Consider the following 27,904-nt stretch of genomic DNA (forward strand, 5'->3'; position numbering starts at 1 on the left):
CTGCACCATGAACCTGTCTTCGGAAAGTCTTTCTGGAGCCCTATGATCCCTCTGGAAGGTCACAATGACAGAGAGGGGCATTTTGCCTTCTACATTGAAGGGTACATTTATTCCTCTTACCGTAAGGGAGAATGGACATGATCACGTTGCTAATGGTTTGTTTACTCTAAGTTAACCCTGAGGGTCACCATGGGAGGAAAGCAAGGCTCACTGGCTGTGGGAGTATGTAAATCTAGCTGCAGAGAGACAAAAATGGGGACCAAGTGGAGGAGACACAAAGCCAGAAGCACCAGCACATGAACCTTGGAGACATTGCCACCTAACCAGGGTGAAACTAAACACTGTTGTAACAGTTATGGCCTTTGTCCACCCTGAAAATCCTGCTGGCTGGAGTTTTTAGTGTTGGTGCATTGACTTCTTGGATCTCTGGCTCTCTGAATAAAACTTGACTTCGAGATCCATTCCTGCCTCTGCCCACTGGCATTTGTGGCGAGGAGGGGCATGAATTCTAATGTTCGGGTTACATCTCCAGGACAGCCATCTGTCTGCTGGGGCAGGTGTACCTGGGCCACTACATCCACTAGCTGCACAGGGGATGGTGTAGACTCTGCTGGGCTGTCTCCCACTGGTGTGAATCTTTATTGCATGTGGTCGTGGAGCCATCACCTCCAGGCATGATATGACTATTGATGCCACAGAGCAGAGTTGCTGGCCTGCGGGAGATCATAGCCCACGGGAAACTCGAATATGGTAGGAGTCAGATATGAGGTCATAGCAAAGGGGCAAACTGAGGTTCTAGTGGCCACTCCCTCCTGGTCTTGGAGGGGTCACTAGGATATATAGGAGGGAGAGGTTGACCTGGGGACTCTTCAGTGGTGGACCTGCAAGATAAGCCACCATTCTGAGGAAGAAACCTCTTGGTTGTAGGGACCACTTTGGTAAGTAATTGGATGATCTTCTCTTTGGTCTATTAGTGACCTATTGAGGGTGAGCAGATATTTCTCGACATCTTCCTAGAAAACACAATTTGGCATTAAATTCCTGCCACCCTGCTGAGCTTCCTGAACAAAGCAGAAAATGAAACAGACCCAACTCTCGTTTTTAAAATGGCTTTATTAAAGGCTAGTAGTATAAAATAGAACAAAGTTACAAGTTGTCATTAAGAATCTGCCATTTTGAAAATATGTATCAAAGGAGAGGGCGGTAAAGAATAGAGGGCCACTCCTGGCCCTGGCATGAGGGATGCACCTGGCCAGGAGGCCGGCTCCGCTGCTCCTAACAGGAGCACGTCCAAGCCAGGAGGGCCGGGGACTCAGGGACAACCCAGACAGGCAGAGTCTAGGTTCCTGAGAGCTTTTGTCAAATATGGCCACCAAGAGCAAGACACAGAGCCCTGGAGCTGCCTCCCAGGCGTTGAGCCTGGGTGTGTGGTGGAGATCAAAATCATACACAGGCTTGAGAGGAAGAACTGCTTTACAGGGAAGTGATAGGTTTATCATCATGACGACGGAGGAAGGGAAGTGATGGGTGTGTATCATCATGACGACGGAGGAAGAGAAGGGATGGGTGTGTGTCATCATGACGACGGAGGAAGGGAAGTGATGGGTGTGTATCATCATGACGACGGAGGAAGAGAAGGGATGGGTGTGTGTCATCATGACAACGGAGGAAGAGAAGGGATGGGTGTGTGTCATCATGACGACGGAGGAAGAGAAGGGATGGGTGTGTATCATCATGACGACGGAGGAAGAGAAGGGATGGGTGTGTGTCATCATGACGGAGGAAGAGAAGGGATGCGTGTGTGTCATCATGACGACGGAGGAAGAGAAGGGATGCGTGTGTGTCATCATGACGACGGAGGAAGAGAAGGGATGGGTGTGTATCATCATGACGACGGAGGAAGAGAAGGGATGGGTGTGTGTCATCATGACGACGGAGGAAGAGGAGTGATGGGTGTGTATCATCATGACGACAGAGGAAGAGTAGGGATGGGTGTGTATCATCATGACGACGGAGGAAGAGAAGGGATGCGTGTGTATCATCATGACGACGGAGGAAGAGAAGGGATGGGTGTGTGTCATCATGACGGAGGAAGAGAAGGGATGCGTGTGTATCATCATGACGACGGAGGAAGAGGAGTGATGCGTGTGTATCATCATGACGATGGAGGAAGAGAAGGGATGGGTGTGTATCATCATGACGACGGAGGAAGAGGAGTGATGGGTGTGTATCATCATGACGACAGAGGAAGAGTAGGGATGGGTGTGTATCATCATGACGGAGGAAGAGAAGGGATGGGTGTGTATCATCATGACGACGGAGGAAGAGAAGGGATGGGTGTGTATCATCATGACGACGGAGGAAGAGAAGGGATGGGTGTGTATCATCATGACGACAGAGGAAGAGAAGGGATGGGTGTGTATCATCATGACGACAGAGGAAGAGAAGGTGGAAAATACCTGGTTAATCTCCTGGCCACTGTCACATAGTCCCTGGGGGAGACCAAGAAGCCAGCTTGGTCTGCCCAGGCACAAGGACAATGCCCAGGTCAGGTGGGTACTTTAGGATCCCTCTTGGACCCCCTATCTAGGACTTCCCACCTGTTCTGTTTGTTTGCTTTTTTGTTTTTGGTTTTTCAAGACAGGATTTCTCTGTGTAGCTTTGGAGCCTGTCCTGACACTCACTCTGTAGACCAGGCTGGCCTCGAACTCATAGAGATCCGCCTGCTTCTGCCTCCCAAGTACTGGGATTAAAGGTGTGCACCACCACCGCCCAGCTTCCCAACTGCTCTCAGGAGGCCTCCTTGAGAAACACCATTGTGCCTACACTCAGCCTTCTCTGTGTTTTCACTAGAGAAGCTAGAAGGGAATCAGGAGAAAGTGGGAAGAAGGGAAAATGTCTGCACAGAGAGAGAATAGACATGTCACGCTGGTCAAGGGCCAGGGTGAGCCTTCGCCTTCCTGCTGTGCCCTTGCCATGGACCATAGACCTACACGGAAGGAGAACGTGCACAGACGTGAAATCAACCACTGCACTGGGGAGGGAGGGAGGCAGGCACACGGTAGCCATGCTGGACCCCCTGAAGAGTCAGGGCCAGCGTGGGCTGTGCGTCCTCGTGGTGCCAGAAGCCTTTCTTCTCTTCTGCTACCACTGCTCTACAACAGTACGGGATGATAGCTGGTCAAAAGCCACCAGAGGAAGGCAAAGCCACACCCTAGGGACCAAGGGAGGCTCAGGACATAAACTAATTGGCAGGTATCGCATCAATATTGGCTAAGTACAGCTTTGGCATGTTTTCCCAGGGGAAAAGACAAGGGTGGGACAGTTGCTGTGTGCGCTCTGCCTTGGTAAGCAGGGTCTAATAGATATCCCAGGAGCTAGTTCAGAAAGTCCTGTGACGTGGGCATTAAGGTCACACCTTTCAGTACTGAAACCAGGTGCTCGGAGGAGGGGGCTTATTGAGATTAAGGCTTCAGGTGAAGAGAACGGAGTGACAGCAAAGGGTAGACCGTGCCACCCAGAGCTCACAGATCTGCTTGGCGCCTCCTGCAGATGCGTGTGGTCCAGGGGCCGTGGCAGGGCAGCGGGGAGGACAGGGAGCAGATCTGGGTGAGGCTCATGTTCCTCACCCAGCCTTGCTGCTGTGAGCTCTCAGGGCTGCAAGGGGAAGTTTCTGGAACCATCAGGAAGGCCTCTTTCATCTGAAGGTGGTCAGGTCTTGGGGAGAGGCCTTCACGATACAGCTGACCAAACCGGGGTAAAGAACTGTCAAGCCTTCCAGTCTCATGCTGGAAGGTTCTAACACAGTGAGTCAGAAGCACCCTGCTCTCCAGCACCGCTGCCACGGCCCTGACTGCTGGAGAGGACAGGGCTGGGACACTGGCAGGACACTTACAGCATCTTCAGAAGAAAATCCAGACCAAGGAAGCTGCTGCAGCCACATACAGAACAGCGAGACGCTGACAGAAAACCTGCCAGCAGGCAGGGGCTCTCAAACAACCAGAGCTCCGAGTAAGTCACCAGGCAGCTTAGCGGGCACCTGCCACCACCTGCCAGCAGTCTGTTTCCTAGAAGCAGGGGTGGGGAAGGGCACAGAATGCCAGATGTGGTTCAGCAAAGGGAGGGTTCCAGGCGAGCCCATTTTTAAGGATGAATCTTCCACAGCGACAGTCAACAGCCCAGCTCCACCCAGGGAGCCCCCAGTGAAAAGGAATGGGGAGGGCGCAAAGAGATGGTCACCTGCACGGCCCTTGGTGACTTGGTCCAAGAACCTCCTTGGTGGAAGAAGTGGGGTGGAGCCCGGGACAGAAGTTTTATTTACAAGGCTTACTGGATTCTTGTCTTTAAAAATCCCAAGTGTAAAACTTGTTATCAAATCCTTGAAAATAGCATATTTATCTATTTGGTTTTACCAAAAAGAGAAAGAAAGAAAGAAAGAAAGAAAGAAAGAAAGAAAGAAAGAAAGAAAGAAAACCTGGCAACATTTCCTAGTTCCTGAAAGACTAAGAAAAGGGCAGAGGAAACAGGAAAATACACAGGCAGAGCTGCCTTCTCCTCCGAACACCACGTGGGCCACACGGGGGCTCTTGGCTGTGTTTCCGGGTAGCACCGTCTACCAGTTGTCCAGAAAATCAAAGCCCGTCTTTAGGAGGGTGTTACTTGAGCCAATCTGCAGAGGGACAAAGGTGAAGAATAAGACGTGGGCCTCCGTCCCGGCCACAGACAACCTATATATACTGCACTCCATTTAAAATGGCCCAGAGGAAAGCAGCTGCTGCCTTAGGGGCACCTGACCTTAATTTACCTCAGTGCCAGGGACCAGAAAGCTGCACAAAACCCAGCGCAAGTGACACTCCTGCAACACCAGCATACAAAGAGCAGAGGAAAGCAACCTAGTTCTCCCCCGGCACCCTCCTGCTCCCGACAGCATTATAAAGTGAACAGATACATCTGCTCGTATGTCTGTGTGTGTCTGTGTGTGTGTGGTCCACCCTTGGCCAGGAATTTGCCAAGTGGGCTAGGCTGTCTGGCCAACAAGCCCAAGGTTACACCTGTCTCCAACTCCAATCTAAGTCCAGATATTTTTTAACATGGGCTCTGGAAATTGAACTCAGTGGAGAAGACCGCCATGGGAGCATTGGTGGCTGTCCCGTCCTGTGAGTCCTCCTTGGATATCTGTGAAAGAATGTGCCCCCCACTTCTGATGTGGACTTGGCACCACCACCCACCTGCGCAAACACAGGCTCTGAGAACAGAGCATCATCTTCGTCATCCTGCTGGGCAGTGGGAGGTGGCGGCTTCTCTGGGGACTCAATGGGGGTAGCCTTGGGCAGCAAGCTGGCAGGGGCTTGCACAGGCTGGGGCACCTCTTGTGCTGTGCTTACACTGGAGAGAGTTTGCTGTTCTTGGGGCAGAGCCTTGACCTCCCTGTCTTTTGTGATGGGTTCCTGGCGGTAGCAAGCGGGCATGACTTTTTCTCCCTTCTCCATGGACTTGATCTGGCTGGGTGTCAGAGATTGGAACTCGGCCTCAGGCCCCTCCCTAGAGCGCTCAGCGTTGATCTTCCAGAAGGACGCTTCCTCCTCTTTCCTCGAAGGTCCTAGGGCATCCAAGCTAGAGGATCTGCTGTTCTGGGCAGGCTTGGCAGCCTGTGCGCCTTGAGGAGCCTTGGCCAGGGGCCTGGGATCACTGGTCACGGTGGCTGTGCTGGGCTCCTGGATGGATAAGGAGGAGATGCTGAACTCCATCTGACTCTGTGGGGAGACAGAAAGGAAGAGACACATGAGAGCCTCAGAAGCCTCTGGGACAGACAGCCGGCTCACACACTCCCTCAGATCTGTGCAGACACTGTACCGACATAAGCTGAGAGCTGTCTGGTGGTCCCAAGTGACGATTTTCATGGCAGTCCTTACTGCCTACCTGAAACACATCAGGAGCCATGAGGCCAAGCCCTGTCACAGTGCACCCTAGCAGCTCTAAGACCAGAATCAGCAACAATCAAGGGTCCCTGTTGACTATGAGAGCACATGGCAGGGCCCAGCATGGTTCTGACTTCAGGAGGGGTTGCTATAGGCAGGTGAGGAAGGCTGAGTGGGTCCTCAGGGCATTAGAGTCCTCAGAGAGAAGGGAAGCTACGCAAGCCCAGTCCATACCCCGTGTCATCACGTGCAGACTGACCACTTTCCTGAACCACATCTGTCAACCATGGCGACCTCTAAAACCCTGCCACTGAGCAGTCCTGACAGAAATCACTGCCAGGAACTCCGAGCCTTCCATCAAAGGGGAGCTAACTGCAGGCCAGGTCATCCTCACTCTGCAGAACTCAGCATTCTCGATCTCAAAATCGACCCTGAAAATTTTAATTCCCCATCACTTCTACCACTTCCTTACAAAAATAAAATAGCAAATGATATTACACAAAGCTGGGAAAGTAGAGAAAACTCAGAAAATCAGGCATAACCCCTCCCCCATAACTATTTTTGTGCCACATTTTCATACATGTCAGCTGCGATCATGTCAGGTCTGCAGGGTGGGATGTCGCTTCTTCAATGCACTGTGAGCATCTTTCAGCTCTTTCTTGATCATCACAACCTCTCTCTCCTCTCTCTCTCTCTCTCTCTCTCTCTCTCTCTCTCTGTATGTAGTGTGTACACACATATGCAATGGGTGCATGAACGTGTGTAGCAGTCAGATGGCCCTCAGGGACCAGTGTTGTATAGTAAAAAACTCCACTGAGGTAAATTCCATCTTGGAAGGACTCTCCAAGACTCAGAAAGTAAACACCTCAATGGCTTTAGGAAGCATGGATCTGATCAAATTCACGAGTCTCCTGCCTCCCAAACATACATAAGCAGTGAGGAGCTACTGAGAGATCAACTGAGCTCCCTGGAAGAAATGTCCTCCAATCTTGAGCTGCCCATGGGCTATGCAGTACACTTCCGTTTCCAGCTTTGGTGAGCTTCCTCCTATGCTGGGACGCACTTTTGGGGATGCAGCTGTCTTTAAGTTATTATTGCACCTGTAAGTGAGCGCTCCCCCCCATGCTCTTGTAAGTCACACTCAACAAAACACTCTCGTTCACCAAGTTGGACTTTGGTGGTATCCCTACTTTGTCTGCTGTTGGTTTCCTGTCTAGGGTGAGCAGACATTTGTTCATGTGTTCCCAAGAATAATGCTATACAATGGCATCCATTTTGTTCTTTGATACAGAGTCGCTCTCACCAGTCAGAAACTCAGAGGCTAAGCTGGCTGGCCGGCAAGCCCCAGAATCAGTCTGTTCTACGTCTTCAGTGCTGGGAAAACAAGTGCCTGTCACCATGTCAGAGTTTCCCATCTGTGTTCTAGGGGGTCCCACTCAGGGTCTCATGCTTGCAGGGACTGACAGCCATCCCCCCAGCCCACCGCCACTGCGGCTGTGAACACTTCCCTCGGTGGCCGTCCCGCAGCCGACCGCACATTCTTCTTCAACAGTTCACCCCCGCTGACCCTCGCTCCTGCAATCCAGGCCGCTGAGATTCTTTGTGCACATAGCTGCCCTGCTCGGGGTTAGTTTCTTCAGACTTGCAGGAACAAAATGTTGAAAGGCAAAGGTTTAAACTCCCCATGCATGGTTTCAGATGCACACTGTCACGCTGCTCTGCAGAGCCGCTCTGTGTCTAATGCCCCAGCTGTAGTCGTTTCTGGTCAACAGAGCTGATCATTTTAACCTGCGTTGACTCCGAAAACAATCGGACACACACGGCAGCATCTGATAAACGGGCCAGTCTGTTTCCTTCCTTCCTTCCTTCCTTCCTCCCTTCCTTCCTCCCTCCCTCCCTCCCTCCCTCCCTCCCTCCCTTTCTCTCTTTTTTTAAAGGGAAGCAAAAAAAGTAGTAAATTAACAGACAGTGGCACTATGTAACAGCACAGGGGAGAGGGAGTAGGGAGAAGATCGTCAGGTTTCCTGTTCCCTAGACAGTTACGGTTTGAATGGCAGGGTCCTGGCAGTCAGAAACAACTTGTATAAGCCTCTTAGTGAAGCAGACAGGGCAGGGACTAGAGACTAGGACCTTGAAACTTCCAAGATGCCTAGGAGACGGTTGGCTCCAACATGGGGACAGAAGGCTGGGAAACCCTCGCACAGGTCTTCTGCAGTGAACCTGCCCGTGCACTGTGCAGAGGTGGTGTCCTGGAATGCTCCATGGATTGACATGAAGTTCTGCAAACCATCAAACCATCGGGTCCCTATCCATAAGCAGGGATTTTAGAAACGGAACACAGCCCTTCTTCCATATGAGCCCTAGGCTCAGGGCAGTATACCACACATTCCCTGGATGGGAAGCCAGCAGCTGGCTGCCCTTGGCCTAGAGATGAAGAACACAAGTTTAAACCAAGAGCCTAGGCAGCCTGAAAATGCAGCTTCCCTAAGAAACAGTCATCCCCACTTCGGCTCTGCAAGGAACCATGGATCCAGTGTGGTGGGTTTATACGAGGCCAGGCTGCCAAACTGGAGTTTGTGTGTGACCTCTGGAGAACTCAGCAGGTCAAGGGGAGGAGCTTAAGTTCCAGCCTGGGCTTTTATATACTGCCACCAGCAACCCCTCAAGGAAGAATAAAGAGAAGGGAAGAGGATGGAGGTACAGGGGTACAGAGTGATTGGTTTCCCTGGGGTACTAGCCTACTAGGAGACCCTGCAGTTGAAATCCCAGGCTGCAGGGCTAACATACAATGTCATGGAAAAAGCAGTTTTGTTTTTTTTTTGAGACAGGGTCTCACATAGTCCGAGGCAGCTTCAATCTCTATGTTACTGAGGCTGCCCTTGAATTCCTGATCCCCCTGCCTCTACCTCCTGAGTGATGAGATTACAGGAATGTGGCTCCTTATCGTTCTCAGGATCATTTCTAGGTCCAGCATTCTGAACACTGCCTATTTCCAAACTCCCTAGCAGGACACAAAGACACTTGGTACAAACAGACATGATCGTTTCCTTAAGTAAGCAAACTGCTAAAAATAACTTGGAAATGCCAAGTCTCAGAGAAGGGTTGGCTGTGGTCTGGAAACCGTAGAGTAAGGCACACAGAACCACTTTTTTTGTTTTGTTTTTTGATTTTTTTGGTGGCAGGTGGGGGAGGCTTAGTTGCTCTGGTGGGGTCTTTGCTTAGAAGACTGTGAATCGCAAAGCCAGAGACATGTGGGTGGACAGATACTGAGGAGGGAAGCCAAGTTTGGGATCCAAGGTTGTGTGACTGCAGGAGCTGACGGTCACTCCCATCCACTCAACGGTAACCAGATGCTCTGCAGCTACCCAGTGGGAGGTGACATCAACTTAGAAGGAGCGTGCTGTCAGGAGCAGCTACCTACCTGCTTTGGGGACTTGGGAGACAAACACAAGAAAACACAGCACCGTTTTATTCCAGCACTGGGGAGGCAGAAGTTGATGAATCTCTGGGAATTTGAAGCCAGCCTGGTTTAAACACTAAAGGACTGTGTGACTCACCGTGTCACACAACAGCTTCCTGGGGTGGGGGTGGGGGATGCTGCAAAGGTAGAGGGCGGATGGGAAAGGGAGGGGATGAGTGGGATTGAGATGCATCATGTGAAATCCACAAAGAATCAATAAAAAGTTACATTTGAAAAAAGAAAAGGAATTACCAGGTCAACAAGCCACAGCAACACCTTGTACCAAAAAACAAATAAGAGAAGGGAGTGGAGGGAGAGGAAGAGGAGGAGGAGGGAAGGGAGAGGAGGCAGCAGCTCCTAACCTATCTGTCCTTTCCCCAATGTTTTCTTGATCCTTAACTTTGCACATAAAGTGTGACCGGTTTCCTCTCACAACTCAGCCTCCTCCTCCTTGTTGGTGAAGAACCTCTCACTGCCCCATAAGAGAAGGTTGTGAACCAAGACATCCAAACACTATCTGGTAGCTGGGAGGGGAGGAGAACTTCTTCCCTGTCCCCATCTATATTGGCTCAGCTGAAGAACCAAAGAATGGGCTCAAGGAGGCCATGTGAAACTGCAGTACCACTGTCCCTCAGGGGTCAGTGACCCCAAGTCCCATTCTGCATGTTTCCCTCCTGGTGTGCTGGGAATTAGCCCTTCTTACAGCTGTCTCTCAAGACTACTGATACAACCAGATAACTCCAGGCTCACAGGAGGTAAAGAGGGCAGAGCTTTGGCAGTCCCAGGACCCCTAGACGCTGTGAAAGCTTCTGGAACAGGGCAGTGGCTAGACAACAGAACCCATAGGGAGCATCACAGCTTCAGCCCTGGGAGCCAGAGGGGGTGCTTCGAGGAACACCCACAGTGCAACTCTCCTATGCCAGGTTCAGTCTGTCATAGGTCCCACCTAGAAAAAACAGGAACCAAATCTCCAGGGCCCAGAACAAGGTAAGAGAGAGCCCAGGACCTGCTGGGAAGCCAGCAGTAACACTATGACCACCTGTCCCTCGATCCCAGGACAGAAGTCAGCTGACTTCACACCTAACAGACTTGGGAAGATCAGTCCACAAGTTTTAATTGACTGGGCATGTACTGCGTGCCTGGCACGGAAGCCTTTCCCACAAGTGACATGAAGGAGCAGAATCACTGCCCCTTTTTCATTACAGAAGAGCCAGTCTGGCAGCTCACCCAACTTTCCCAGAGACTGCACTGGCTTCAGAGGCCAGACCAGACCTCCACCTGAGGCCCATACATGCCAAGGTGGAAAACAGAAAGACTGTGGATGCCGGAGACAAGGCTTTCCAAACAGCCTGGGCAGGAGGTCATGGCAGCCTTCTCTCAATGCCCAGGCTGCTGAGCCAGCACTGCAGAAGGAAGCTGCATCAAAGGTAATGGGAAGGGCAGCAGCCACTAGATAGGGCTATGGCATGGGCTGCAGGTAGAAAGGGCCAGGGCTCAGCTGAGCGTCTTCTGTGATCCTGGAGGCATAGACACAAAAGAGGAAGGCAAGGGTCTCCTCAGCTAACAGCAGCACCCCCTTGCCCTCTGTGCCCTGGGCTCCTGACTTCTCTACAATCCAGTCCGTCAGCAGAGTGGGGCATCGGTCAGCCCATGTGGGGAACAGGGCTCAGCTGGCCACATCCATTCTAAAAACAGCAAGACCACAACAGAGCCCAGTGTCTGTTTTTATGCCTCGCTCACTGGAGAGGAATGTGTGATATTCAGCAAAGGGGGGTACATGCCACGGAAAAGGACTGTTTGGCTTGGCAGCAGCTGGCAAAGCTAAACTACCGAGGCAAAGGCCACGCACACACGGTCAGAAAGAGCTAAACTACCGAGGCAAAGGCCACGCACACACGGTCAGAAAGAGCTAAACTACTGAGGCAAAGGCCATGCACACACGGTCAGAAAGAATCGGAAGAACATCTCCATTAGGCCGCCAAATGCTTAACACGGGTTCTTCCTCCTGCCCTCCAAGAGACAAAAGGGAGGAACCTAAACAACTCTAAGAATCACAAAATTAGCAAAGGGGCCATCTTATAGAGATGAGCCAGCACGGACGGGCAGCTTCGAACACCTACCTCACATCCTGAGGAATGGGTCCAGACCTGGAGCCCCTTGTTCAGAAGCCCTGAGGTGGGCATCTACTCATCCTTCAGTCAAGCTCCAGGGCAGCAAAAACCCAGTGTCATCGTGAGACCCAGAAAGTGGCAGGCAGGGGGTAGCCAAGGCTCAGGAGTTAATGGTAAGGGACACATGAGTCTTAGCCCTCAGATCTTGTCCTGTGACAGGGACACAGACATCCATGCCTCCCTAAGACCATAATGTGGAAGATGGACAGTAAAGGGGAGGGGGGGCACAACTTAGGCAGAAGACTTCCCTGTTCATCTCCTGCCTGGATGATCAGAGATGTAGGCACGTACTCAGCATAGTTCTCATGATGGTTGGGACAGAAACGGGATTACACAGCAGCTGGAGTGTAGGGGCGGGGTCTTCAAGAGAAGGTGGGTGGAATCCAGCCAAGACACTGTGGTAAGGGAGGACAGTTAGTGGAAAGCAGTGAGGGGCTGGGGGCTTCTGGGAGACCCGTAGGAGCCTGGTCTCAGGGGCAGCATTGCGGCCACCGCACTAAAAGAGCTGTACACTACTCCACACTCAGGGAAAACATTGAAGGATCTAGGGCAGAAAACCACAAAGCTTTCAGAAGGGTAAGAGTTAGGACAGCCCAGAGGGATAGAGAGAGAGAAGAAAGGGAGGAGAGAAGGCAGCCATTAAGTAAGGGAAAGAGTCCTTCCTAAGATGCACTGGCCCAGGCACTGCAGGGGTTACGCTGTGATGGGATTGGGTTCAGCCTATAGGGCCATGCCCCTCAGAAACCAACTAACATTAAGGAGGTGCACGCAAGATCATGGCTTAGAAGAGGCCTCTCAATCTTCCATGGGCAGTGACATCTCTGAACCACAGCCAGCAGGCACTCCGCTCTCTAGCCAGATGGTGATGTGACCTGCTCACCTATGGCAGGAACGGGAGGAGGAATTCAGGTGTGTGCATGAGTTGTGGGGAAGGACCTGGTCTGGAGGATGGAAGGGGTGCTAGCGTGTATGCAGGGAGTGTGTGCTTACAGGGGTGTTTTGTCCTCCTGAGAAAGGTCTGGAAGGCCCCCTGCTCTGTCTTAACAGTTCACCCGGCCTGGACATCATGATCTAACTCCTCTTAGCCTCCTTTGGACCTGAAATAGGCGGCTGCACATTAGTAGAGACAGGCAGACAGAAGCCAGACAGCTCAGAGGGAGAGGGACCTTGAGGACGGGTCCCAAGGGCCTAGCCTCCCCATAAACTCTGCAACTTGTCTGCAGCCCACACAGCCTGGGAATGCAAGGAATCTTCTCCATCCCTTCCTCCCTCCTAGTCTGGGGCCTTCTGGGTGCTGGGTTTTTCTTCTGGAAACATGGGAGCCTGAGAGAGGAATGCAGCAGTCCCATGGGCATCCCCCCTCCCCAGCTTGCCTGCCAAACTGAGAGATGAGTGGAAGAGATTGCCGTGGTGACCATATCCCTGCGGGGATGTATGGGGTAGGATAGTGGAGGGGCGCTGGGAGTCACTGTTGGAAGTGGAGGGATGTGTCTTGCATGGTGGAAAATTGGGATGTGTTCATTAGCTTGATCCAATTATCCCTAATACCAAAACAACTTGTGCTCCGTGTACACACGCAAGTGTGTAAGAGAATGATGGTATGGGAGGTGGACACCGAGGCACTAACTGCCACGGAGCTGCACTCTCAAGCTGAAGAGACAGCTCAGCAGTTAGGAGGGTGGACGGTTCTTTCGGAAATTCTGTCCCCAGCACCCAAGTCTGACAGCTCACAACCACATGTAACTCCAGCTCCTTGAGGTCCAACGCCTTCTTCTGGCCACTCTGGGCAGCTGCACACATGTGGCATACATAGATATACACATACATTTTTTTTTTAAGTTTTCTTGGGGGCTGGAGAGATGGCCCAGTGGTTAAGAGCATTGGCAGCTCTTCCAGAGTCCCAAGTTCAATTTCCAGCAACCACATGGTGGCTCCCAGTCATCTATAAGGGGATCTTCTGGCACACAGATGTACACACAGACAGAGCACGTATACATCAAATAAATAAACCTTGCAGAAGATGTTTTCTTAAGTGGTTAACCGGGGCTGGAGAGACACCAATGGTGAGCACAGAGACCTAAGGCTGATCCCCAGAGTCCATGTTTACAAAAAGAAAAACATGAAGCTGAAGGGATGGCTCCAAGGTTAAGTACAAGGGCACCCCTCCTCAAAAGCTAAGCTACTAAAATTTACATTATGTGAATTTTATCATAATTAATAAAAACTATAGGCTGGAGAAGAGGCCTCTCAAGGTCCCTTGGAACTCCACCATTGTTCCCCAGCCTTGAGCCTCCTTCTCCACAGGTCCCCTGGGTGCCAGGGTTAGCTGGGGCAAGGCCTATGATCAGAAGCAATAGGAAAGAGTGAAAGACTAAGAAACAAGGCTTTTAAAATATCTGTGCCCCAAAAGCCCACTCCACACACAGCTGTCTCCTCTGCAGCCCCATCTGCTTCAGAGACAATCGTGGCCTTTCACCTCTCCTTGGCCATATGACATTTGCTTCTTTGTGGTCTTGCTGCTTGCTGAGGTCCTTCTCCTGGACAACAGGGGAGATGGGGGTGTGCCCTGAAGTATGGCTTGATGCTTGGGCAGTGATGACAACCAGTATATGAGTGAATGGGAGATCAGGGCCCATTTTCCACGTGCGCACGTGTGTCTGCGTATACGAACCAGCCACAGCCAGCTAACCTGGGGCTCTTAGCTATCTCAAGGGGTATCCGCCACCGAAGGGCCAAATACTGGAGGATAAAGTAGGAAGAAGGAGAAGCCCCCCGACAGGGCAGGCCTCACCCAAGATGGCTGGAACTCAAGGGTCCCAGGGATATCATGGGACATAGTGGGACTGACAGGCCCACACACAGGTTCAGTTCCCCAAGCTCCCCTCCCCCAACACACACACTTTGTCCTACCAACATGGGCTGTCAACTGCAGCCCAGCATTAAGGACCACACAAAGCCCTTTGCACCCATCAAATGTTGAAAGAAAATGTACAGGTCCTCATATTTTCAAAGGGAACAAAATACATCTAAATTTTATTCAACTTACCCTTGTTTCCCAGGAAAATGGGGCCGAGTGCTCATCTTGCCAAGTTATGTCCTGAAATAAAAATTCAAGAATAAGTCTGAGGCCCAAACTCCACCAACCCTGTGCAGACATCTACCCAGAGCCACGAGGGAGACAGACAGACAGACAGACAGACAGACAGACAGACAGACACACACACACACACGAGGACAAATGAAGGTCTCAGTACTTGACAAGGCTTGCACTGGGAACTCCTGCAGCCCAGGCTGCTGGTCCTCTCCTGCCAAACAGGCATCGTAGTGAGCACCAGTAAGGCCTCAACCCAAGACAGGAGCTTCAAAAAATGGGATGGTGCTACTATCCTCAGAAAACAGGGTGGAGTCTCAATCCGACCAGGGCAAACTATGATCTGGTGTGAGGACACAGCCTTCTGAACTTGCTCCTTGCTTCTGTGAGGGACTCACACACCTTCCAGGCTTGCTGTGAGGTTGTAGCCTGGTATCTTGTGCAAAGAAGACATCCAGCAACACACTTGTGCCCCCTCCCGGCCATGTGAAAGGCACTGGTAGCAGAGTCAAGGGACAAAGCGTCAAGGCGATACAAGTGTCTGATCGTAACACGGCTGATGCTGCTCCTGACTCGGCTCACACAGTGCAGCAGAAGACCTCTTCCGAGCACTCACTGGACTCAGAGCCTGGGCTTGCAGGTCCTGTCTGTTAACTTGAAGAAAGGGCTGAGGCCTCCTCTTCACCCCCACAGGGTACCTGTCTGTGCCTGACTGCTCTAAAACACAGGACAAAATTTTGCCTTTAAAAAGACAGTCTCATGTATCACAGTCTGGCTTCAAATTCAAATTCCAGGGATGACCTTGAACTCATGACCTTCCTTTTTCTGCTGTCCAAGTGCTGAGGTTATAGGCGTGTACCACCATAGCTGGTTTATGTACCATAGCAAGCTTTACCAATAGAGCTATGTCTGAAAGTCCTGATAAAATACGTGAACTGAGGGGCTGGAGAGATGGCTCAGCGGTTAAGAGCGTTGCCTGCTCTTCCAAAGGTCCTGAGTTCAAATCCCAGCAACCACATGGTGGCTCACAACCATCTGTAATGAGGTCTGGTGCCCTCTTCTGGCCTGCATAGAATATTGCATTAAAAATAAATAAATAAATGAATAAATAAATAAATATTTTTAAAATATGCGTGAACTGAGAGTGGCATTAATTCTATGTTCATCTCCCTCTGTCCCCAAACAACTCCTACGTGATTTGTATTGGTCACCTAGCAGCCATGTGACCTGGCTCCACCCTCCACAACGAGAGCTGCTGAGCTTCAGATGCTGACAGAGCCCTGCCCCAGACCAGCCTCATAGATGGCAGGAACTCCTCAAGAATGCTCACAAGCACAACAGCCATCCAGGCTGCAAGCCAGCTTTCCCTGGGCACACCCCTGCTGAGCTGGGAAGAAGCAGAGGCCCAGTTAAGAACTATAACAAAGGTGGCGGTGGCGGTGGTGGCTCTGGGCAGTTGACAGCCTAAGAATGAGGGGATGCAGAAACTTCACAAGGCACAAGAACACAATAAGCCCTGCCCTGTCCCCAGAGCTGGAGAAACCCAAGTTTCAAAGTTATTAGATCAGGACCCCTGTGCAAGCTAGGTCCTCACACACTGCAACTCCCACACCCTATTCCTATTCCTAAAGCACCCCAATGTGGGAAGTGAGACCCTGGTTCTTCTGGGATGGAGGCCCAAAGAGTCAAGCTGCCATTTCGGATAGAAAGTCCCTTGCACTGGGGGATGAGCAGCTGGAGGCTGCACACTAAGGGCTACCCTCTCGGTGGTTGCCGAACTAGGGGCTGGACACAGCAAGAGGGGCTGCAAGTTTATGCTCAGGCCCTTTCCTCCAGTGGGTGTGCAAGAACTGCACACTAACACCCGAGAAATCCCGTTCCTGTGAATACACGTTATGCCAAGCCCACATCACAGAGCATACACCCCCAGACCTGGGTAGGCTGCAGCAGTGACGTGGGGCCAGGCATTAAGAAAGCCCAAAGGCCCCTCAGCTGCCGCTGGACAGAGGTAATACAACCTTGGCAACACCTGTTGGGGATCTTGGCTCAGAACTGACTTGCACTGCTTCTTAAGAAACATCTCTGTATGTGCATGTGTGTGTCTATGTGTGGATATGCACACGTGAGTGCAAGTACCTGTGGAGACCAGAAGAGGGTGTCAGACTGGCCTGGAGATGGAGTCACATATGGTTGTGAGCCACTGTACGTGGGTGCTAGGAATCAAACTCAGGTCTGAGCAAGAGCAGCAAGTGCTCTTAACCACTAGGCCACCTTCCCGGCCCACTTGGGCTATTTTGCAAACTTCTAAAACTGAGAACGGGGTCACTGCATTCTGCTCTGGAATTTCAGCTAAATCCCAGTTACTTCCAAAGTCTAAATTCTGCCCCTCCAAACATGGCCATGTCTATCTGGAGGAATGTTGAGTCACTGCCTGGGAGCGACAGCTGCAGCTCGGGCCTGTCCTCATCTCTGTGGCTGCTGGGGAAGGAGACAGGGAGCCTCTGAAATTCTAGGCTTTTGGGACACTATGCGCTCCTCTCAGAGGCAGTAAGGCAGACAGCCTTCACGGGGAAGTGGAGCAGGTCAGTGGAACAGATACTGCTTATTCTAGCGGTGACCAGGAGAGGTGAAGGGCGTTGCCTGGCTAATGCCTTTTTCCCCTGAGGCCACCAGCCGTGTTACTGGACAGAGAGGAAGGATGTAGGCATCCCAAGGGTGGGTGGGAGCTAGACCCACTCCTGTGTACCCTGGCCTGACTTCTGACTTCTGTAAAGTCGGTCTCTCTGAATCTCCAAAGGTAAGTCAGAGGCTCCCAGCTGTGGGAGGCAACAGAGAGCAGGGCTCCAGGAAGCAAAAGTCAGGGCCCAGGGCTCGGTGGGTCAGAGCCCCAGGATTGCTGCCCACATTTCCTGGAATTCCATGGGGGGTGGAGAGTCACAGGCAGGGAGAGGTCACTGAGATTTCCCCTTAACTTAGTGTCAACAATCTTTTGTTTGCTTCAGCAAGAAGCTTAACCAAGAGGCAGATTCCTTGGATTTCTGCAATTCTGAGCTCATAAAAAATAATAAAGCACTTAGCAAAAATAAATCTGCCAAACAAAAATGTGACGGGAGCTCTGCCGTCAGCAGGCAGTGGCTGTGCCGCCAGCCAGAGACTGTGCTGGCATCAGCGCAGGCTGCCAGCACAAATGGCAGCAGGATCTCAAAGTGGCAGTCCCTGCTCCCACACAGAGACACACTCACCTACAGACAAACTCACACTCAAAGGCACACTCCCATACAAGCATATCCTCACATACAGATACATTCCTACACATAGACACACTCCCACACATAGATGCACTGACACACAGACATATATCATAGATGCACTCACATACAGACATACACACATAGATACACTCATACACAGATATACACACATACACATAGTCAGATACTTAGATACTGGCACATAGATACATCTGCATGCAGATAGGTACACAGACACACTCATGCAAACACTCACAAGCACAGACACACAGACATATATACACAAACACACAGAGACACATTCTTGCAAATATAGACACATGCGCGCACACAGCATTTCCCCTTTTTCTTCTGCTTTCACAATAACCAGGAGAAACCAGGTGCAGGCCTGCAGTGGGACTGTGCACTCCTACTCCGGGACTGCTGGAGAGCCCTCTGCCTGCCACCCAGGCACCCAGATCAGACAGCAGGACAACACAGGTGGCCTTCACTCGGGCCAACCATCACCCTCCACATCAGAATCCTATCTGAAAGAGACACAGGCACGGGAAGTTTGGCTGGGCCACTGTGGAGCACGGCGTGAAAGTATGTATACCACACATCACCAAATCAGAACAGAAGCCACAAGAGACACAGCTTAGAGGACACAGAGCACGGAAAATCACAGAAAACCATGGAAAGAAGCAAGCAGTAGCAGGTACACACGACAGTGGGGCTGCTGGTCCTCACAAGGGCTCCAGACAGAGGCACCAAAACCAGCTACCATCTCAGGTGCATCTGCTGTCTGTTAAATGCCGATCCCACTCAGTGTCTCCAAAGGAAAGCGGCGTCACTACGTGTAAATGTAGAGAGGTAGATTCTTACATTATGCTAAGTGGAATGAGCCAAACACAACAACAAGAATATTGTTTTTATGGCCCCATCTACATGCAACACTGGAGTATGGAAAATCACAGCGACAGAAAACAGAAGCTGTCAGGAGCTGGAGGTGGGGTGGGGGAGCGACAGTCATTGTTAACCCGCACTGTCTTACAGCTTAAAGGATGCGAACAACACAAGCAGCTGGGCAGGGCAGGACGGTTTAGCACGACAATACGAATTCAATCCCCCAGAACCAACTCCACAAAGCTTCTTATGGACATAAACACTGGCGCAAATACTCACATACATACATCATGTATACACACAAAAATAGTAACTTAAAAACAAACAAAACACGGCTGGGGCCAGGCTTGGTGGTGCACGCCATTAATCCTAGCACTTAGGAAGCAGAGGCAGGGGCTGGAGAGATGGCTCAGAGGTTAAGAGCATTGCCTGCTCTTCCAAAGGTCCTGAGTTCAATTCCCAGCAACCACATGGTGGCTCACAACCATCTGTAATGAGGTCTGGTGCCCTCTTCTGGCCTGTAGGCACACACGCAAAACAGAATATTGTATACATAATAAATAAATAAACATTTAAAAAAAAAAAAAAAAAAAAAAAAAAAAAAAAAGGAAGCAGAGGCAGGTGGATCTCTCTGAGTTCGAGGTCATCTTGATTTACATAACGAGTTCCAAGCCAGCTGAAACTACTACAAAGCGCAACCCTCCCTCAAAAACCAAAGCCAACCAAACACGGCTAGGCACAGCAGAGCACGCCTGTCATCCCCACGCTTGGGACACGAAGGCAGGAGGACGGTGACTTCCAGACTAGCCTGGGCCCCATGACAAGACTGTGCCAAGAACAAATAACTAAATAATCTGGACCTGGAAGGCAGGAATGCTGCACACTCCTGGAGTGTGTGGAATGACATTGCACACTCAGACGTGGCTGAAATGGGGTAGGAGATGGAGCTCAGCTGGTGGAGTGTTCCCTGGAACTTCCAAAAGCTGTTTGTTTGACCTCAAGCACTTTGACCTTCAGCGCAGTGCAGACAGGGTGTGACAGTGGGGCAACTAGGGGTGAAGCAGGAGGGTCAGAAGTTCAAGGCCATCCTCAGCTTTGTAGAGTTGGAGGGTGTACTACAATATGCGAGATCCTGTCACTTAAAATAAAAAAGAAGGCTATTAACATAAGATGGGTAAGGTTCACATTTGTAATCCCAGTACTCAGGAATTAGGGGCAGGAGGATCAGAAGTGCAAGACCATCCTCAGCTACAGAGTGAGTTCAAGGATTGCTTGGGAATCGTGAGACACTATCTTTTTTAGTTTTTGAGACAGGGTGAGTCTCTCTTTTTAGCCCTGGGTGTCCTGGAACTTACTCTGTAGACCAGGCTGGCCTTAAACTCAGAGATCCACCTGCCTCTGCCTCCTGAGTGCTGGGATTAAAGGCGTGCGCCACCACAGCCCAGGCAGAGACCCTGTCTTAAAAAAGAAAAAGAACTCGCAGTGGCAAGTTGCGAGTTATGTTTATTGCATAGCAATAAGAAGGTCTTGGGAAGACAAGGAGGAAGTGAAGATGCTAATTACTAGCAGGGAGCTGCCAACCTGGCAGATTGCAGTCCATGATTCCAACTCTCCTGGGGAAAAGATCAGAGATAGTGTGGCCAGGTGTGTAAAAGCCACCTTGTGTGCAAAGACCCTCTACAAACACTGCCCAACCTCCTATGGGCTCACTCTACACATCCCTCCAAGGTAGTTCCAGGGCAAATGAGTGGCCTCCTAGCCCTGCAAGAGCATCTTTGTTCTTGGTGGCATTTGAAGATTACACACTGACCACTGCAAAGTGTGTTCCATCACAGTGTTCCAGAACTACAGTCCCTACTGCCTGCCAGCAGTGCACACCCTGACCACAAAGCAGACACACCTCTGCAAGGGCTGCCTGGTTTCCAAGAGTGGGAACCCCAACTACTACGTCCCAGAAATAGGGCTGGTTTCCTTGGTGACTCGGAAGCAGCGTCTGCAGTTACAAGGTGCCTTGGGGACCACAAATGGTCACTATGTCTCTAAAGCCCAGGATCAGGGGCGTTCCCAGGGGACAAGCCATGACTTTGTGGCTCAGGCTAAGAAATACTGTCAGCCAGAGAAAGCAAGATCTGACAGCAGGGCCTGTGGAAAGGAACAGAAAGTCCCCTGTTTGACAGCAGTCACCCTTGGGTTGGCGCTGGGTGGCCTGAACACGCAAAGACACCCAAGCCTGTCTCATGACTCAACAGTAGGATACTAAGGACAGCTCACAGCTCCTTCAATTAAGAACACCTGCTCCTCTTCCAGAGGCCTGGGTTCAATTCCAGCATCCCCATATTGGCTCACAAGCACTTGTTGCTCAAGTTCTAGGGAGACCAACACCCTTCTGAAGAGTCTGGGCATGAGGATGCACAGACACACATGCAAGCAAATCATCTATACACATACAAACAAAATAAAAACTAAAAGAAAAAAAAGCATTAAAAAATAAACAAACAGGAACAAGGGCCAGTGAGACAGCTCGGTGAGTAGAGGTACTTGCCAGACTAGCCCAGCCAACCCGAGTTCAATCCCCAGAACCCACACACAGGCAGAAGGAAAGCAATGACTCCAAAGTTGTCCTCTGGCCTCCACCCATGTACTGTGGCACAGATACCCATGCACACACATCATCCTCCTGTATGTGAGCCAACTTGTTTGGATAGACACACACACACACTACAATACATTAATTAAACACACAGGAATGAGACTGGGGATGTAAGAGACTCAATGGTAGAGGGTTTGCTTGGCATACACAAGACCCTGAGTTTAATCTCCAGCATCATAAATAAGTAATTAAATAAATGAACAAGGGAATGAAGTGATCATTCTCTGATGTTCACAGTGGTAAACCACAGCAAGCCCAGCAGGTGGCACAGGCCAATAACCCCAGCTACTTGGGAGGCAGAGACAGAGGATTCTAAAAGTTCAAGGCCTGCCTTGAGTTCAAGTCAACCTGGGCAGCCTAGCAAAACCCTGTCTCAGACTAAAAGGGTAGGAAAAGAAAGTGCTAGGTCATTCATAGCCTGGTGGTAGAGCACTTGCAGGGAGCCCTGGGTTCACTCTCCATGTACAGAACAAATAAAAAAGATGGGGCTTGAAAAGAGCCATTAAAATACTGCCTTTTCAAAAAACAACTGCCTGTTCGTAGCAACTGGGCACACACTTACAGAAGAGGCGCTGGTCTTAGGCTAGCGGTCTTATTATCTCTGCTGAAGTGAGGGTCCATAACAAGGCGCTCAGAGCTGCGGTTCCAAAGACAGAACGCCCCGGTGACTTAGCGTGTGACAAATTCCCACTAGGGTCACAAGTTCAGAATCACGGGCACGGCAGGGCTAGGGGTTATCTCTCATGGTGTTTAGAACGGAGAACAGACTAGGAGGAGGGAGATCAAGGGACCAGCAGGAATGTAGCCATCTCCCTTATTTATCTTTGAGAAGTGGCTATATTTTTCCAGCACCATGGGAACCTCCTCCTTGGGGTGACTCCTGTCAATTTAAAAATGACTCCAAGACCGCCCTTGTGCCTCTTGTCCTCCCAGAAAGAATGACACAAACTGGTCCTCTCGTCTCTGCAAAACCAGTTTCCAGGCTGCCGCTGGGTCACCTCCCATGGAAGCCAGCAATGGAGGCGCCCAGGAGGGAAGCCACATTTGCTGGTTCAGCTCCGGGCACCAGGCCAAGTGCTATCAGGCTGGGGAACCATCAATCAGCAAGAGGGACAAGAGGGACAGGCCTAAGCCTCCCTCACAGCCTGCGGCACCTGGATAATTCTCAGTGCTAGCATGGCCTCCCAGCACAGGGTCCGGGCAGAGGGACTCAAGAGGCCAAATGTACCTTGTCTTCTTCATTTCTAATATACACGTGGATATGCCAGCCAGGAGGGAATGGTGACTCACACATTCCACCTTCCTTAAAACCAAGTCCAAAATTCCAAGAAATCAACTCCCAAGTCACTCTCCCCACCCGCCAAAATGCTGAGAGCTGGGACCAGAACTCAACTGGGAGCATGTTTGCTGCACACGCAAGAGGACCTCGTTTACTCCCAGGACACTGGTAAAACGCAGGGCACGGTAGCACACACTTATAATCCCAGAGCTGGGGAGGTAGAGACAGAATCCCGGGGGCTCGCTGGCCTAGGTGAACAGGCGAACCATCAGCTAGACAGAAATTCTGTCTCAAAAAACAGGTGGACAGCTCCACTCTAGATTTGGCCTCCGCATGAGGACACACACACACACACACAGGGTTGGGGTGAGGGAGATAAAAAAAAAGGGGGTGCTTTTTAGGTAGAAGAGGAAGAAAACCCCTCTCATGTCCCAGACCAGAAGTCAAGCACTGGGCCAAACTCACACCCAACAAAAAGGAGAATTCCAAAAGGATCTGGGGGGGGGGAGGTGGTCCTGAGCACAGAAGGTAAGAAGCACTAGGAAGACCTCTGGTCTACAGGACGTGTGCGGTGGAGGCAGCTGTCGCCGAAGCTGCAGGCAAGGTTCAGAGCTAACTGGCTCCAGGGTCTTAAAAATCCAGTCTCTTGAATCCAGGTCAAAGGGTGTGGGGCTAGCTGAGCCTCTCCCTCCCTCCTGCCCGGATCCACCATGGAGAGAGGTGGTAGAGGAGGGCAGATGCCACAGAAGCCAGGATTCACCCCGCAGGAGCGCCCAGCACCCCTACAAGAATCTGTCTGGAACTAAGAAAATAGCAGCTCCTGGAACCCCGAAACTCACCAATGTGCTGGGTCCTGCTGGGTGTGGCTAGGAGTTGGGGTTGGGGTCAGGAAACAGATGCAACCAATTCCTGAATATTCAGGGTTCTAGGTTTGTTGGATTGTTTCCAATGACAACAGTTGAGTAAACAGGTGATCCCTTCTCAATCAGAAACCTTTCATCTCTCAAAGAAAGCCTTTCCCAGAACTTTGGCTGAAAGAACAAACCTTCCAGAAAAGAGAGAGCTGGCAGCCTAATGAAAGTGCCCATCGGAAAGCCTTAGTGTTCTCAGGAAAACTCGCAGGCCGAGGGAACATCCCTGGGGCCTCGCCTGCTCCAAACCACAGATTCCACATTACACTTCACCCTGCCAGAGGAGCACTCTGTGCTGACATGGCCGGACTTGAACCTGGGACCTGGGGCTCCAAGCCCTCTTTGCTGCTGTAGAACATTGGTGAAGGAATTAAGGCAACACCAGAGTTGGGGCAGGAGGCTGGCAGCCTTGAACAAAACCAAGTTCTCTGCCTATCTCCGCTGAGATCCATCCACAAAGCCGTAATTTTAGCGGAGCTATGAAGGCTAATAGGGGTTGGTGGGGGTGGCGGGGCTCAGCCAGGGTGCCTCTAGTTTCTATGACAGCCTAGAAAAATACTTGCTCAGTTGATTCCCAAAGTAGCTAAAATATTGACAGTCCCGTCTTTGTTTCAACATTAAGGCAGAAACCACAATCTCTACAGGGGACCAGGTTAAATTAGTGAGGCAAGAGGGGATGTGAGTTCTGCCCAGTCATCCAGCTTTATATGGAGATCAGGGTAAATACATGCGAGGGCACACATACACATACACACACACACACACACATACATACACACACGCACACCAAGGTCTCACGTTCCTGCCCCTGCCCTATGTACACAGGTAAAGGAGCCCCTACCACATCCAGAGTCACCAAGACCTATGGTCACTAGTCTGTAATTAGTTCCTGGGAGACATAAAAATGAGTAGATGATACTAAAAATAATGATGGCAGTTTAAAAAAATGACTAGAAGGTGTTACCATGAGGGGCACAATTACCATCACTGGCAACAGAGGCCGTGCGCGACCTAAGGAAACAGGCAGCATCCTGTAGGGCAGTAAGCAGAAAGGGCTCGGGAGCCCTGGTTTGTTTGGGTTTTTTTCTCTCAAATTTGGGGTCACCTATTTGGGTATCAAAACACCTAGCTGGGAGTCACCCCATTGTATCCCCATCTGTCAGCCCCGTAGTCAGACACTAGTCCTACATGAGACCACTGACTGACTTCAATGTGGCGCCAACCTCTCACTGAGTAGTGGAATTTATGTCCCCTGTGCTGTTAAACCTCACACGACTGCAAGAAAAAGAAACATCCACCCTGGCTGACACCCTACAGACCCTGGCCTAGCACTCAAGGCTGCTTGTCCCTCTGCCCGAGCGGCGTAGCTCAGGGACTTTGAAGGTGTGTGCGTATCCTGCCCATTTGCACTGCGGAGATTCAGCCTGGGCGCTACTGAAGGGCACGTGGAGAGCTAGCTCAGCACAATGTTCATTTGGCACAAACGTTGGGTATGAGTGTAGGCCAGAGGTCAACATTAGGTGTTGCCCCTCGAGACACTGTCAACCTTGTCTCTGGGGACAGGACCTCTCATTAGTCTGGAACTTGACAAATACGGTAGGCTGGCTAGCCAGTGATCCCCAGGGATCTGCCTGTCATCTACTTCCCAGCACAGGAATCACAAGTATGCACACCCCTCTGTGACTGCTAGAGATCCTCCCGTGCACGGCAAGTCTCCACTGACACCATCTCCCCAGTCCGTCTACAAAGGCAGAAACAGGGCAGTCCGGCAGGAGGTGGGCACATCTCTTGACCCTGGCTCTACCGTGGCTTGGCCTTTTGATAGGTTCAGGGCCAGTGACAACCATCTCTGGCATTTGCTAAGCACTGACCGGGCTGCTTCCTCTTAGATTTATTTACCTGAGACACTGCCAAAGAGGAACTGCTTGCCGGCTCATCACCCAGATCCAAGCGCAAACTGTCCACGTCTTTATAGAGATGCATATTTTCACAATGAAATGTTTCGGCTCCAGGAATATATTTTAAGACTTATATTTTCATCTCCTACCACACCCTTGTTTTTCCTGGCAAGGCCCTCGGAGTTTCAAGTGGGATGGTGGAGAGCAGAAGGCAACGTTGGTGGACAGTTCTGCCCTCACAAGTCCCTGGCAGTAAAGACGGTTTGTGACCACAAGCGTTCTTTGTAGTAACAAACATCGATGAATACCTGGCCGAAAAAATCTCATTCTTGACTCTATCCCTTCCACTCGGCATTACCTTCCCCCCTCCATCCCTGGGAGGGGAGGGAGGGGGGGATCCACAACTCTCCATGCCCCTCCTGGAAAACTGCCTCCACCCAAACGGACTTTCACAACTCTGGCTGCTACTGATTTTGTCCTTCACAACAAAGTTGAGTCTCTGAGGTCCAAGTACATACTCTCGTGGCACAAAGGGCTTCAGAGAAACCGTCCCCAAGTAAATAAAACACCAGGTTTCTGAGCAGCGGAGACTCCGGAGCCTTTCTGCCTAAGATCAGGGTCAGGCTGGAGCAATTTCAGCAGCTTCTCTCCTCCCCCGGCGCCTAGAGCCCAGGCTTGCAGGAGTTATCTCAACTTCTCCGGTGTTTGGGTGGGAACCGGGACTCACATGTCACACTCAAACACAACCTCCATTGTGGTCTCCCGAGGGCACGTCCCAGGGCAGCGGTGCCTGGCACTCCCACCTCCCCCACTGAGGTCCGAACCCTTGCATGCCCGAGGGCCTGGCGTTCGGGAACGGTTGACATTATTCCCGTTTCACACCCGGAAAACCGAGGTTCTAAGTCGACAACTCATCAAGGGCCAGACTGCTAAGGGGCATAGCCTCATCAGCGCCCAGGTTCGCGTGATCTCCTCACGACCGTCTCTACTTTGTCTGTAAAGGTCCCTTCTCCCGGAGAAGTCTGAACTCCCCCTCGCCGCCCACTCCGCCCTGAGCGGCCCAGTCCCGCCGCACCCACCTCGTCGCCGAAGCGCACCAGCTTCTGGCCCGTGGGCCCGCGCAGGCCAGGGAAGCGCGCCGGGTCCCCCAGGTCCCCCGCGTCGGCAGCCGGCGGGGAGCGCGGCCCCACCAGGCAGCGGTCGATGATTTCGTCCTGCTGCGCGGGCGGCAGCCGCGCCCACTCGGGCCCGTACTTCTCCCTGATCTTCTCCTTGTCTTGCATGATCTTCCTAGCCATGGGGCTCAACGACGAGAAGTAGGTGAAGCGCTTCCGCTCCCGGTCGTCCAGCGGCCGGTTCCCGCTCATGACGGCCGAGCGCGAGGCCGCGATCGCCGCCGCCATCGACGCCATGCCCGGCCCGCGCGTCCCGGCCCGAGCGCCGCCTCCCGGGCCGCCCGCGCCCCGCCCCGGAGCTCCGCCCCCGTCTCCGCCCGGAGCTCCGTCCCTACCCCACCCGCTGCGCCTGCCTCCGCCCCTGCCTGAGCACCGCCCCAGACCTTCCCCGGACTCCCTTTCTCCGGGCCACCGCTGCCCCACCTGATACCGGTCCGGACCACGAATCGTCCCGGAGCCCTGTCGCCACCTGAAGTCCCGCCTCCACTCGGAGGTCCATCCCCACCTGGAGTCCCGCCCCCATCCCGAGCCCCACCCCCGAGCTTCACCGCTCGCTGCCCTTCAATTTCCTCACAGTGGGGGCGCTTTCCCGGACCGCGGGGCCTCGCTGGGGCGGCTACTGTGTCTGCGCTCCGTGCGCTGCAGTTGGAGATAGCTACTGGGGCTAACCCCAGGCAAAGACCGCCATGGCGCCACGTGGCACTGATGACAAAGGAAACTTCTTCCTGCACGTGCTCAATCATCCCGGCTCCTTTGCGCTCGCTCTTGTGCAGTGCATTTTCGGGTTTACCCCTTGTTTGCTAGACCATCTGCCACGCTGAGCTGTAGTCCAGGCGTGGGCACTGACCCACCACCCATCAATGAGGTGTCGGGTCCCTGTCCCTGGTAGTCTTCAAGAAAACTTCCGTCAAGCCTGGCATGGAGACACTGACTTGTAATGCCCGCACTGGGCAGACCTAGGCAGGAGGACCACGGCAAACTCAAGGCTAACCTGGGTTATATAGCGAAACCCTGTCTTACTACCACCATCCCCACAAAAAGAAAGCCCCCTGCTAAAAGAGGCAGCGTGAGGGAAGTGCCCCAAGCTCCAAAGGTCTTTCACTTTTCTGGAGAGCTACACACAAAGACCTCTCCATGCCTGCAGAGATCTTGCTTTCTGTGATGCTTGCCACACGAGAGGAGGCAGTCACTCCCCACCCCTGCCCTCCATGTTAA

The 27,904-nt window shown here is 51.8% G+C and overlaps 1 protein-coding gene across 1 annotated transcript; it reads right to left on the minus strand.

Moving 5' to 3' along the window:
- Positions 1–1,095: 1,095 nt before the first annotated feature.
- On the minus strand, positions 1,096–27,079 carry C6H1orf198 (chromosome 6 C1orf198 homolog). The gene is made up of 4 exons (XM_075977655.1): positions 26,594–27,079; positions 14,596–14,646; positions 5,229–5,753; positions 1,096–4,669 (listed from the first exon to the last, which is right to left on the minus strand). The coding sequence occupies exons 1-4, from the start codon at positions 26,924–26,926 to the stop codon at positions 4,613–4,615; spliced, it is 966 nt and encodes a 321-aa protein (XP_075833770.1). The 5' UTR covers positions 26,927–27,079; the 3' UTR covers positions 1,096–4,612.
- Positions 27,080–27,904: the final 825 nt, after the last annotated feature.

This window comes from Microtus pennsylvanicus, chromosome 6, assembly GCF_037038515.1.
Source record: "Microtus pennsylvanicus isolate mMicPen1 chromosome 6, mMicPen1.hap1, whole genome shotgun sequence".
In the NCBI taxonomy this organism is placed as follows: domain Eukaryota; kingdom Metazoa; phylum Chordata; class Mammalia; order Rodentia; family Cricetidae; genus Microtus; species Microtus pennsylvanicus.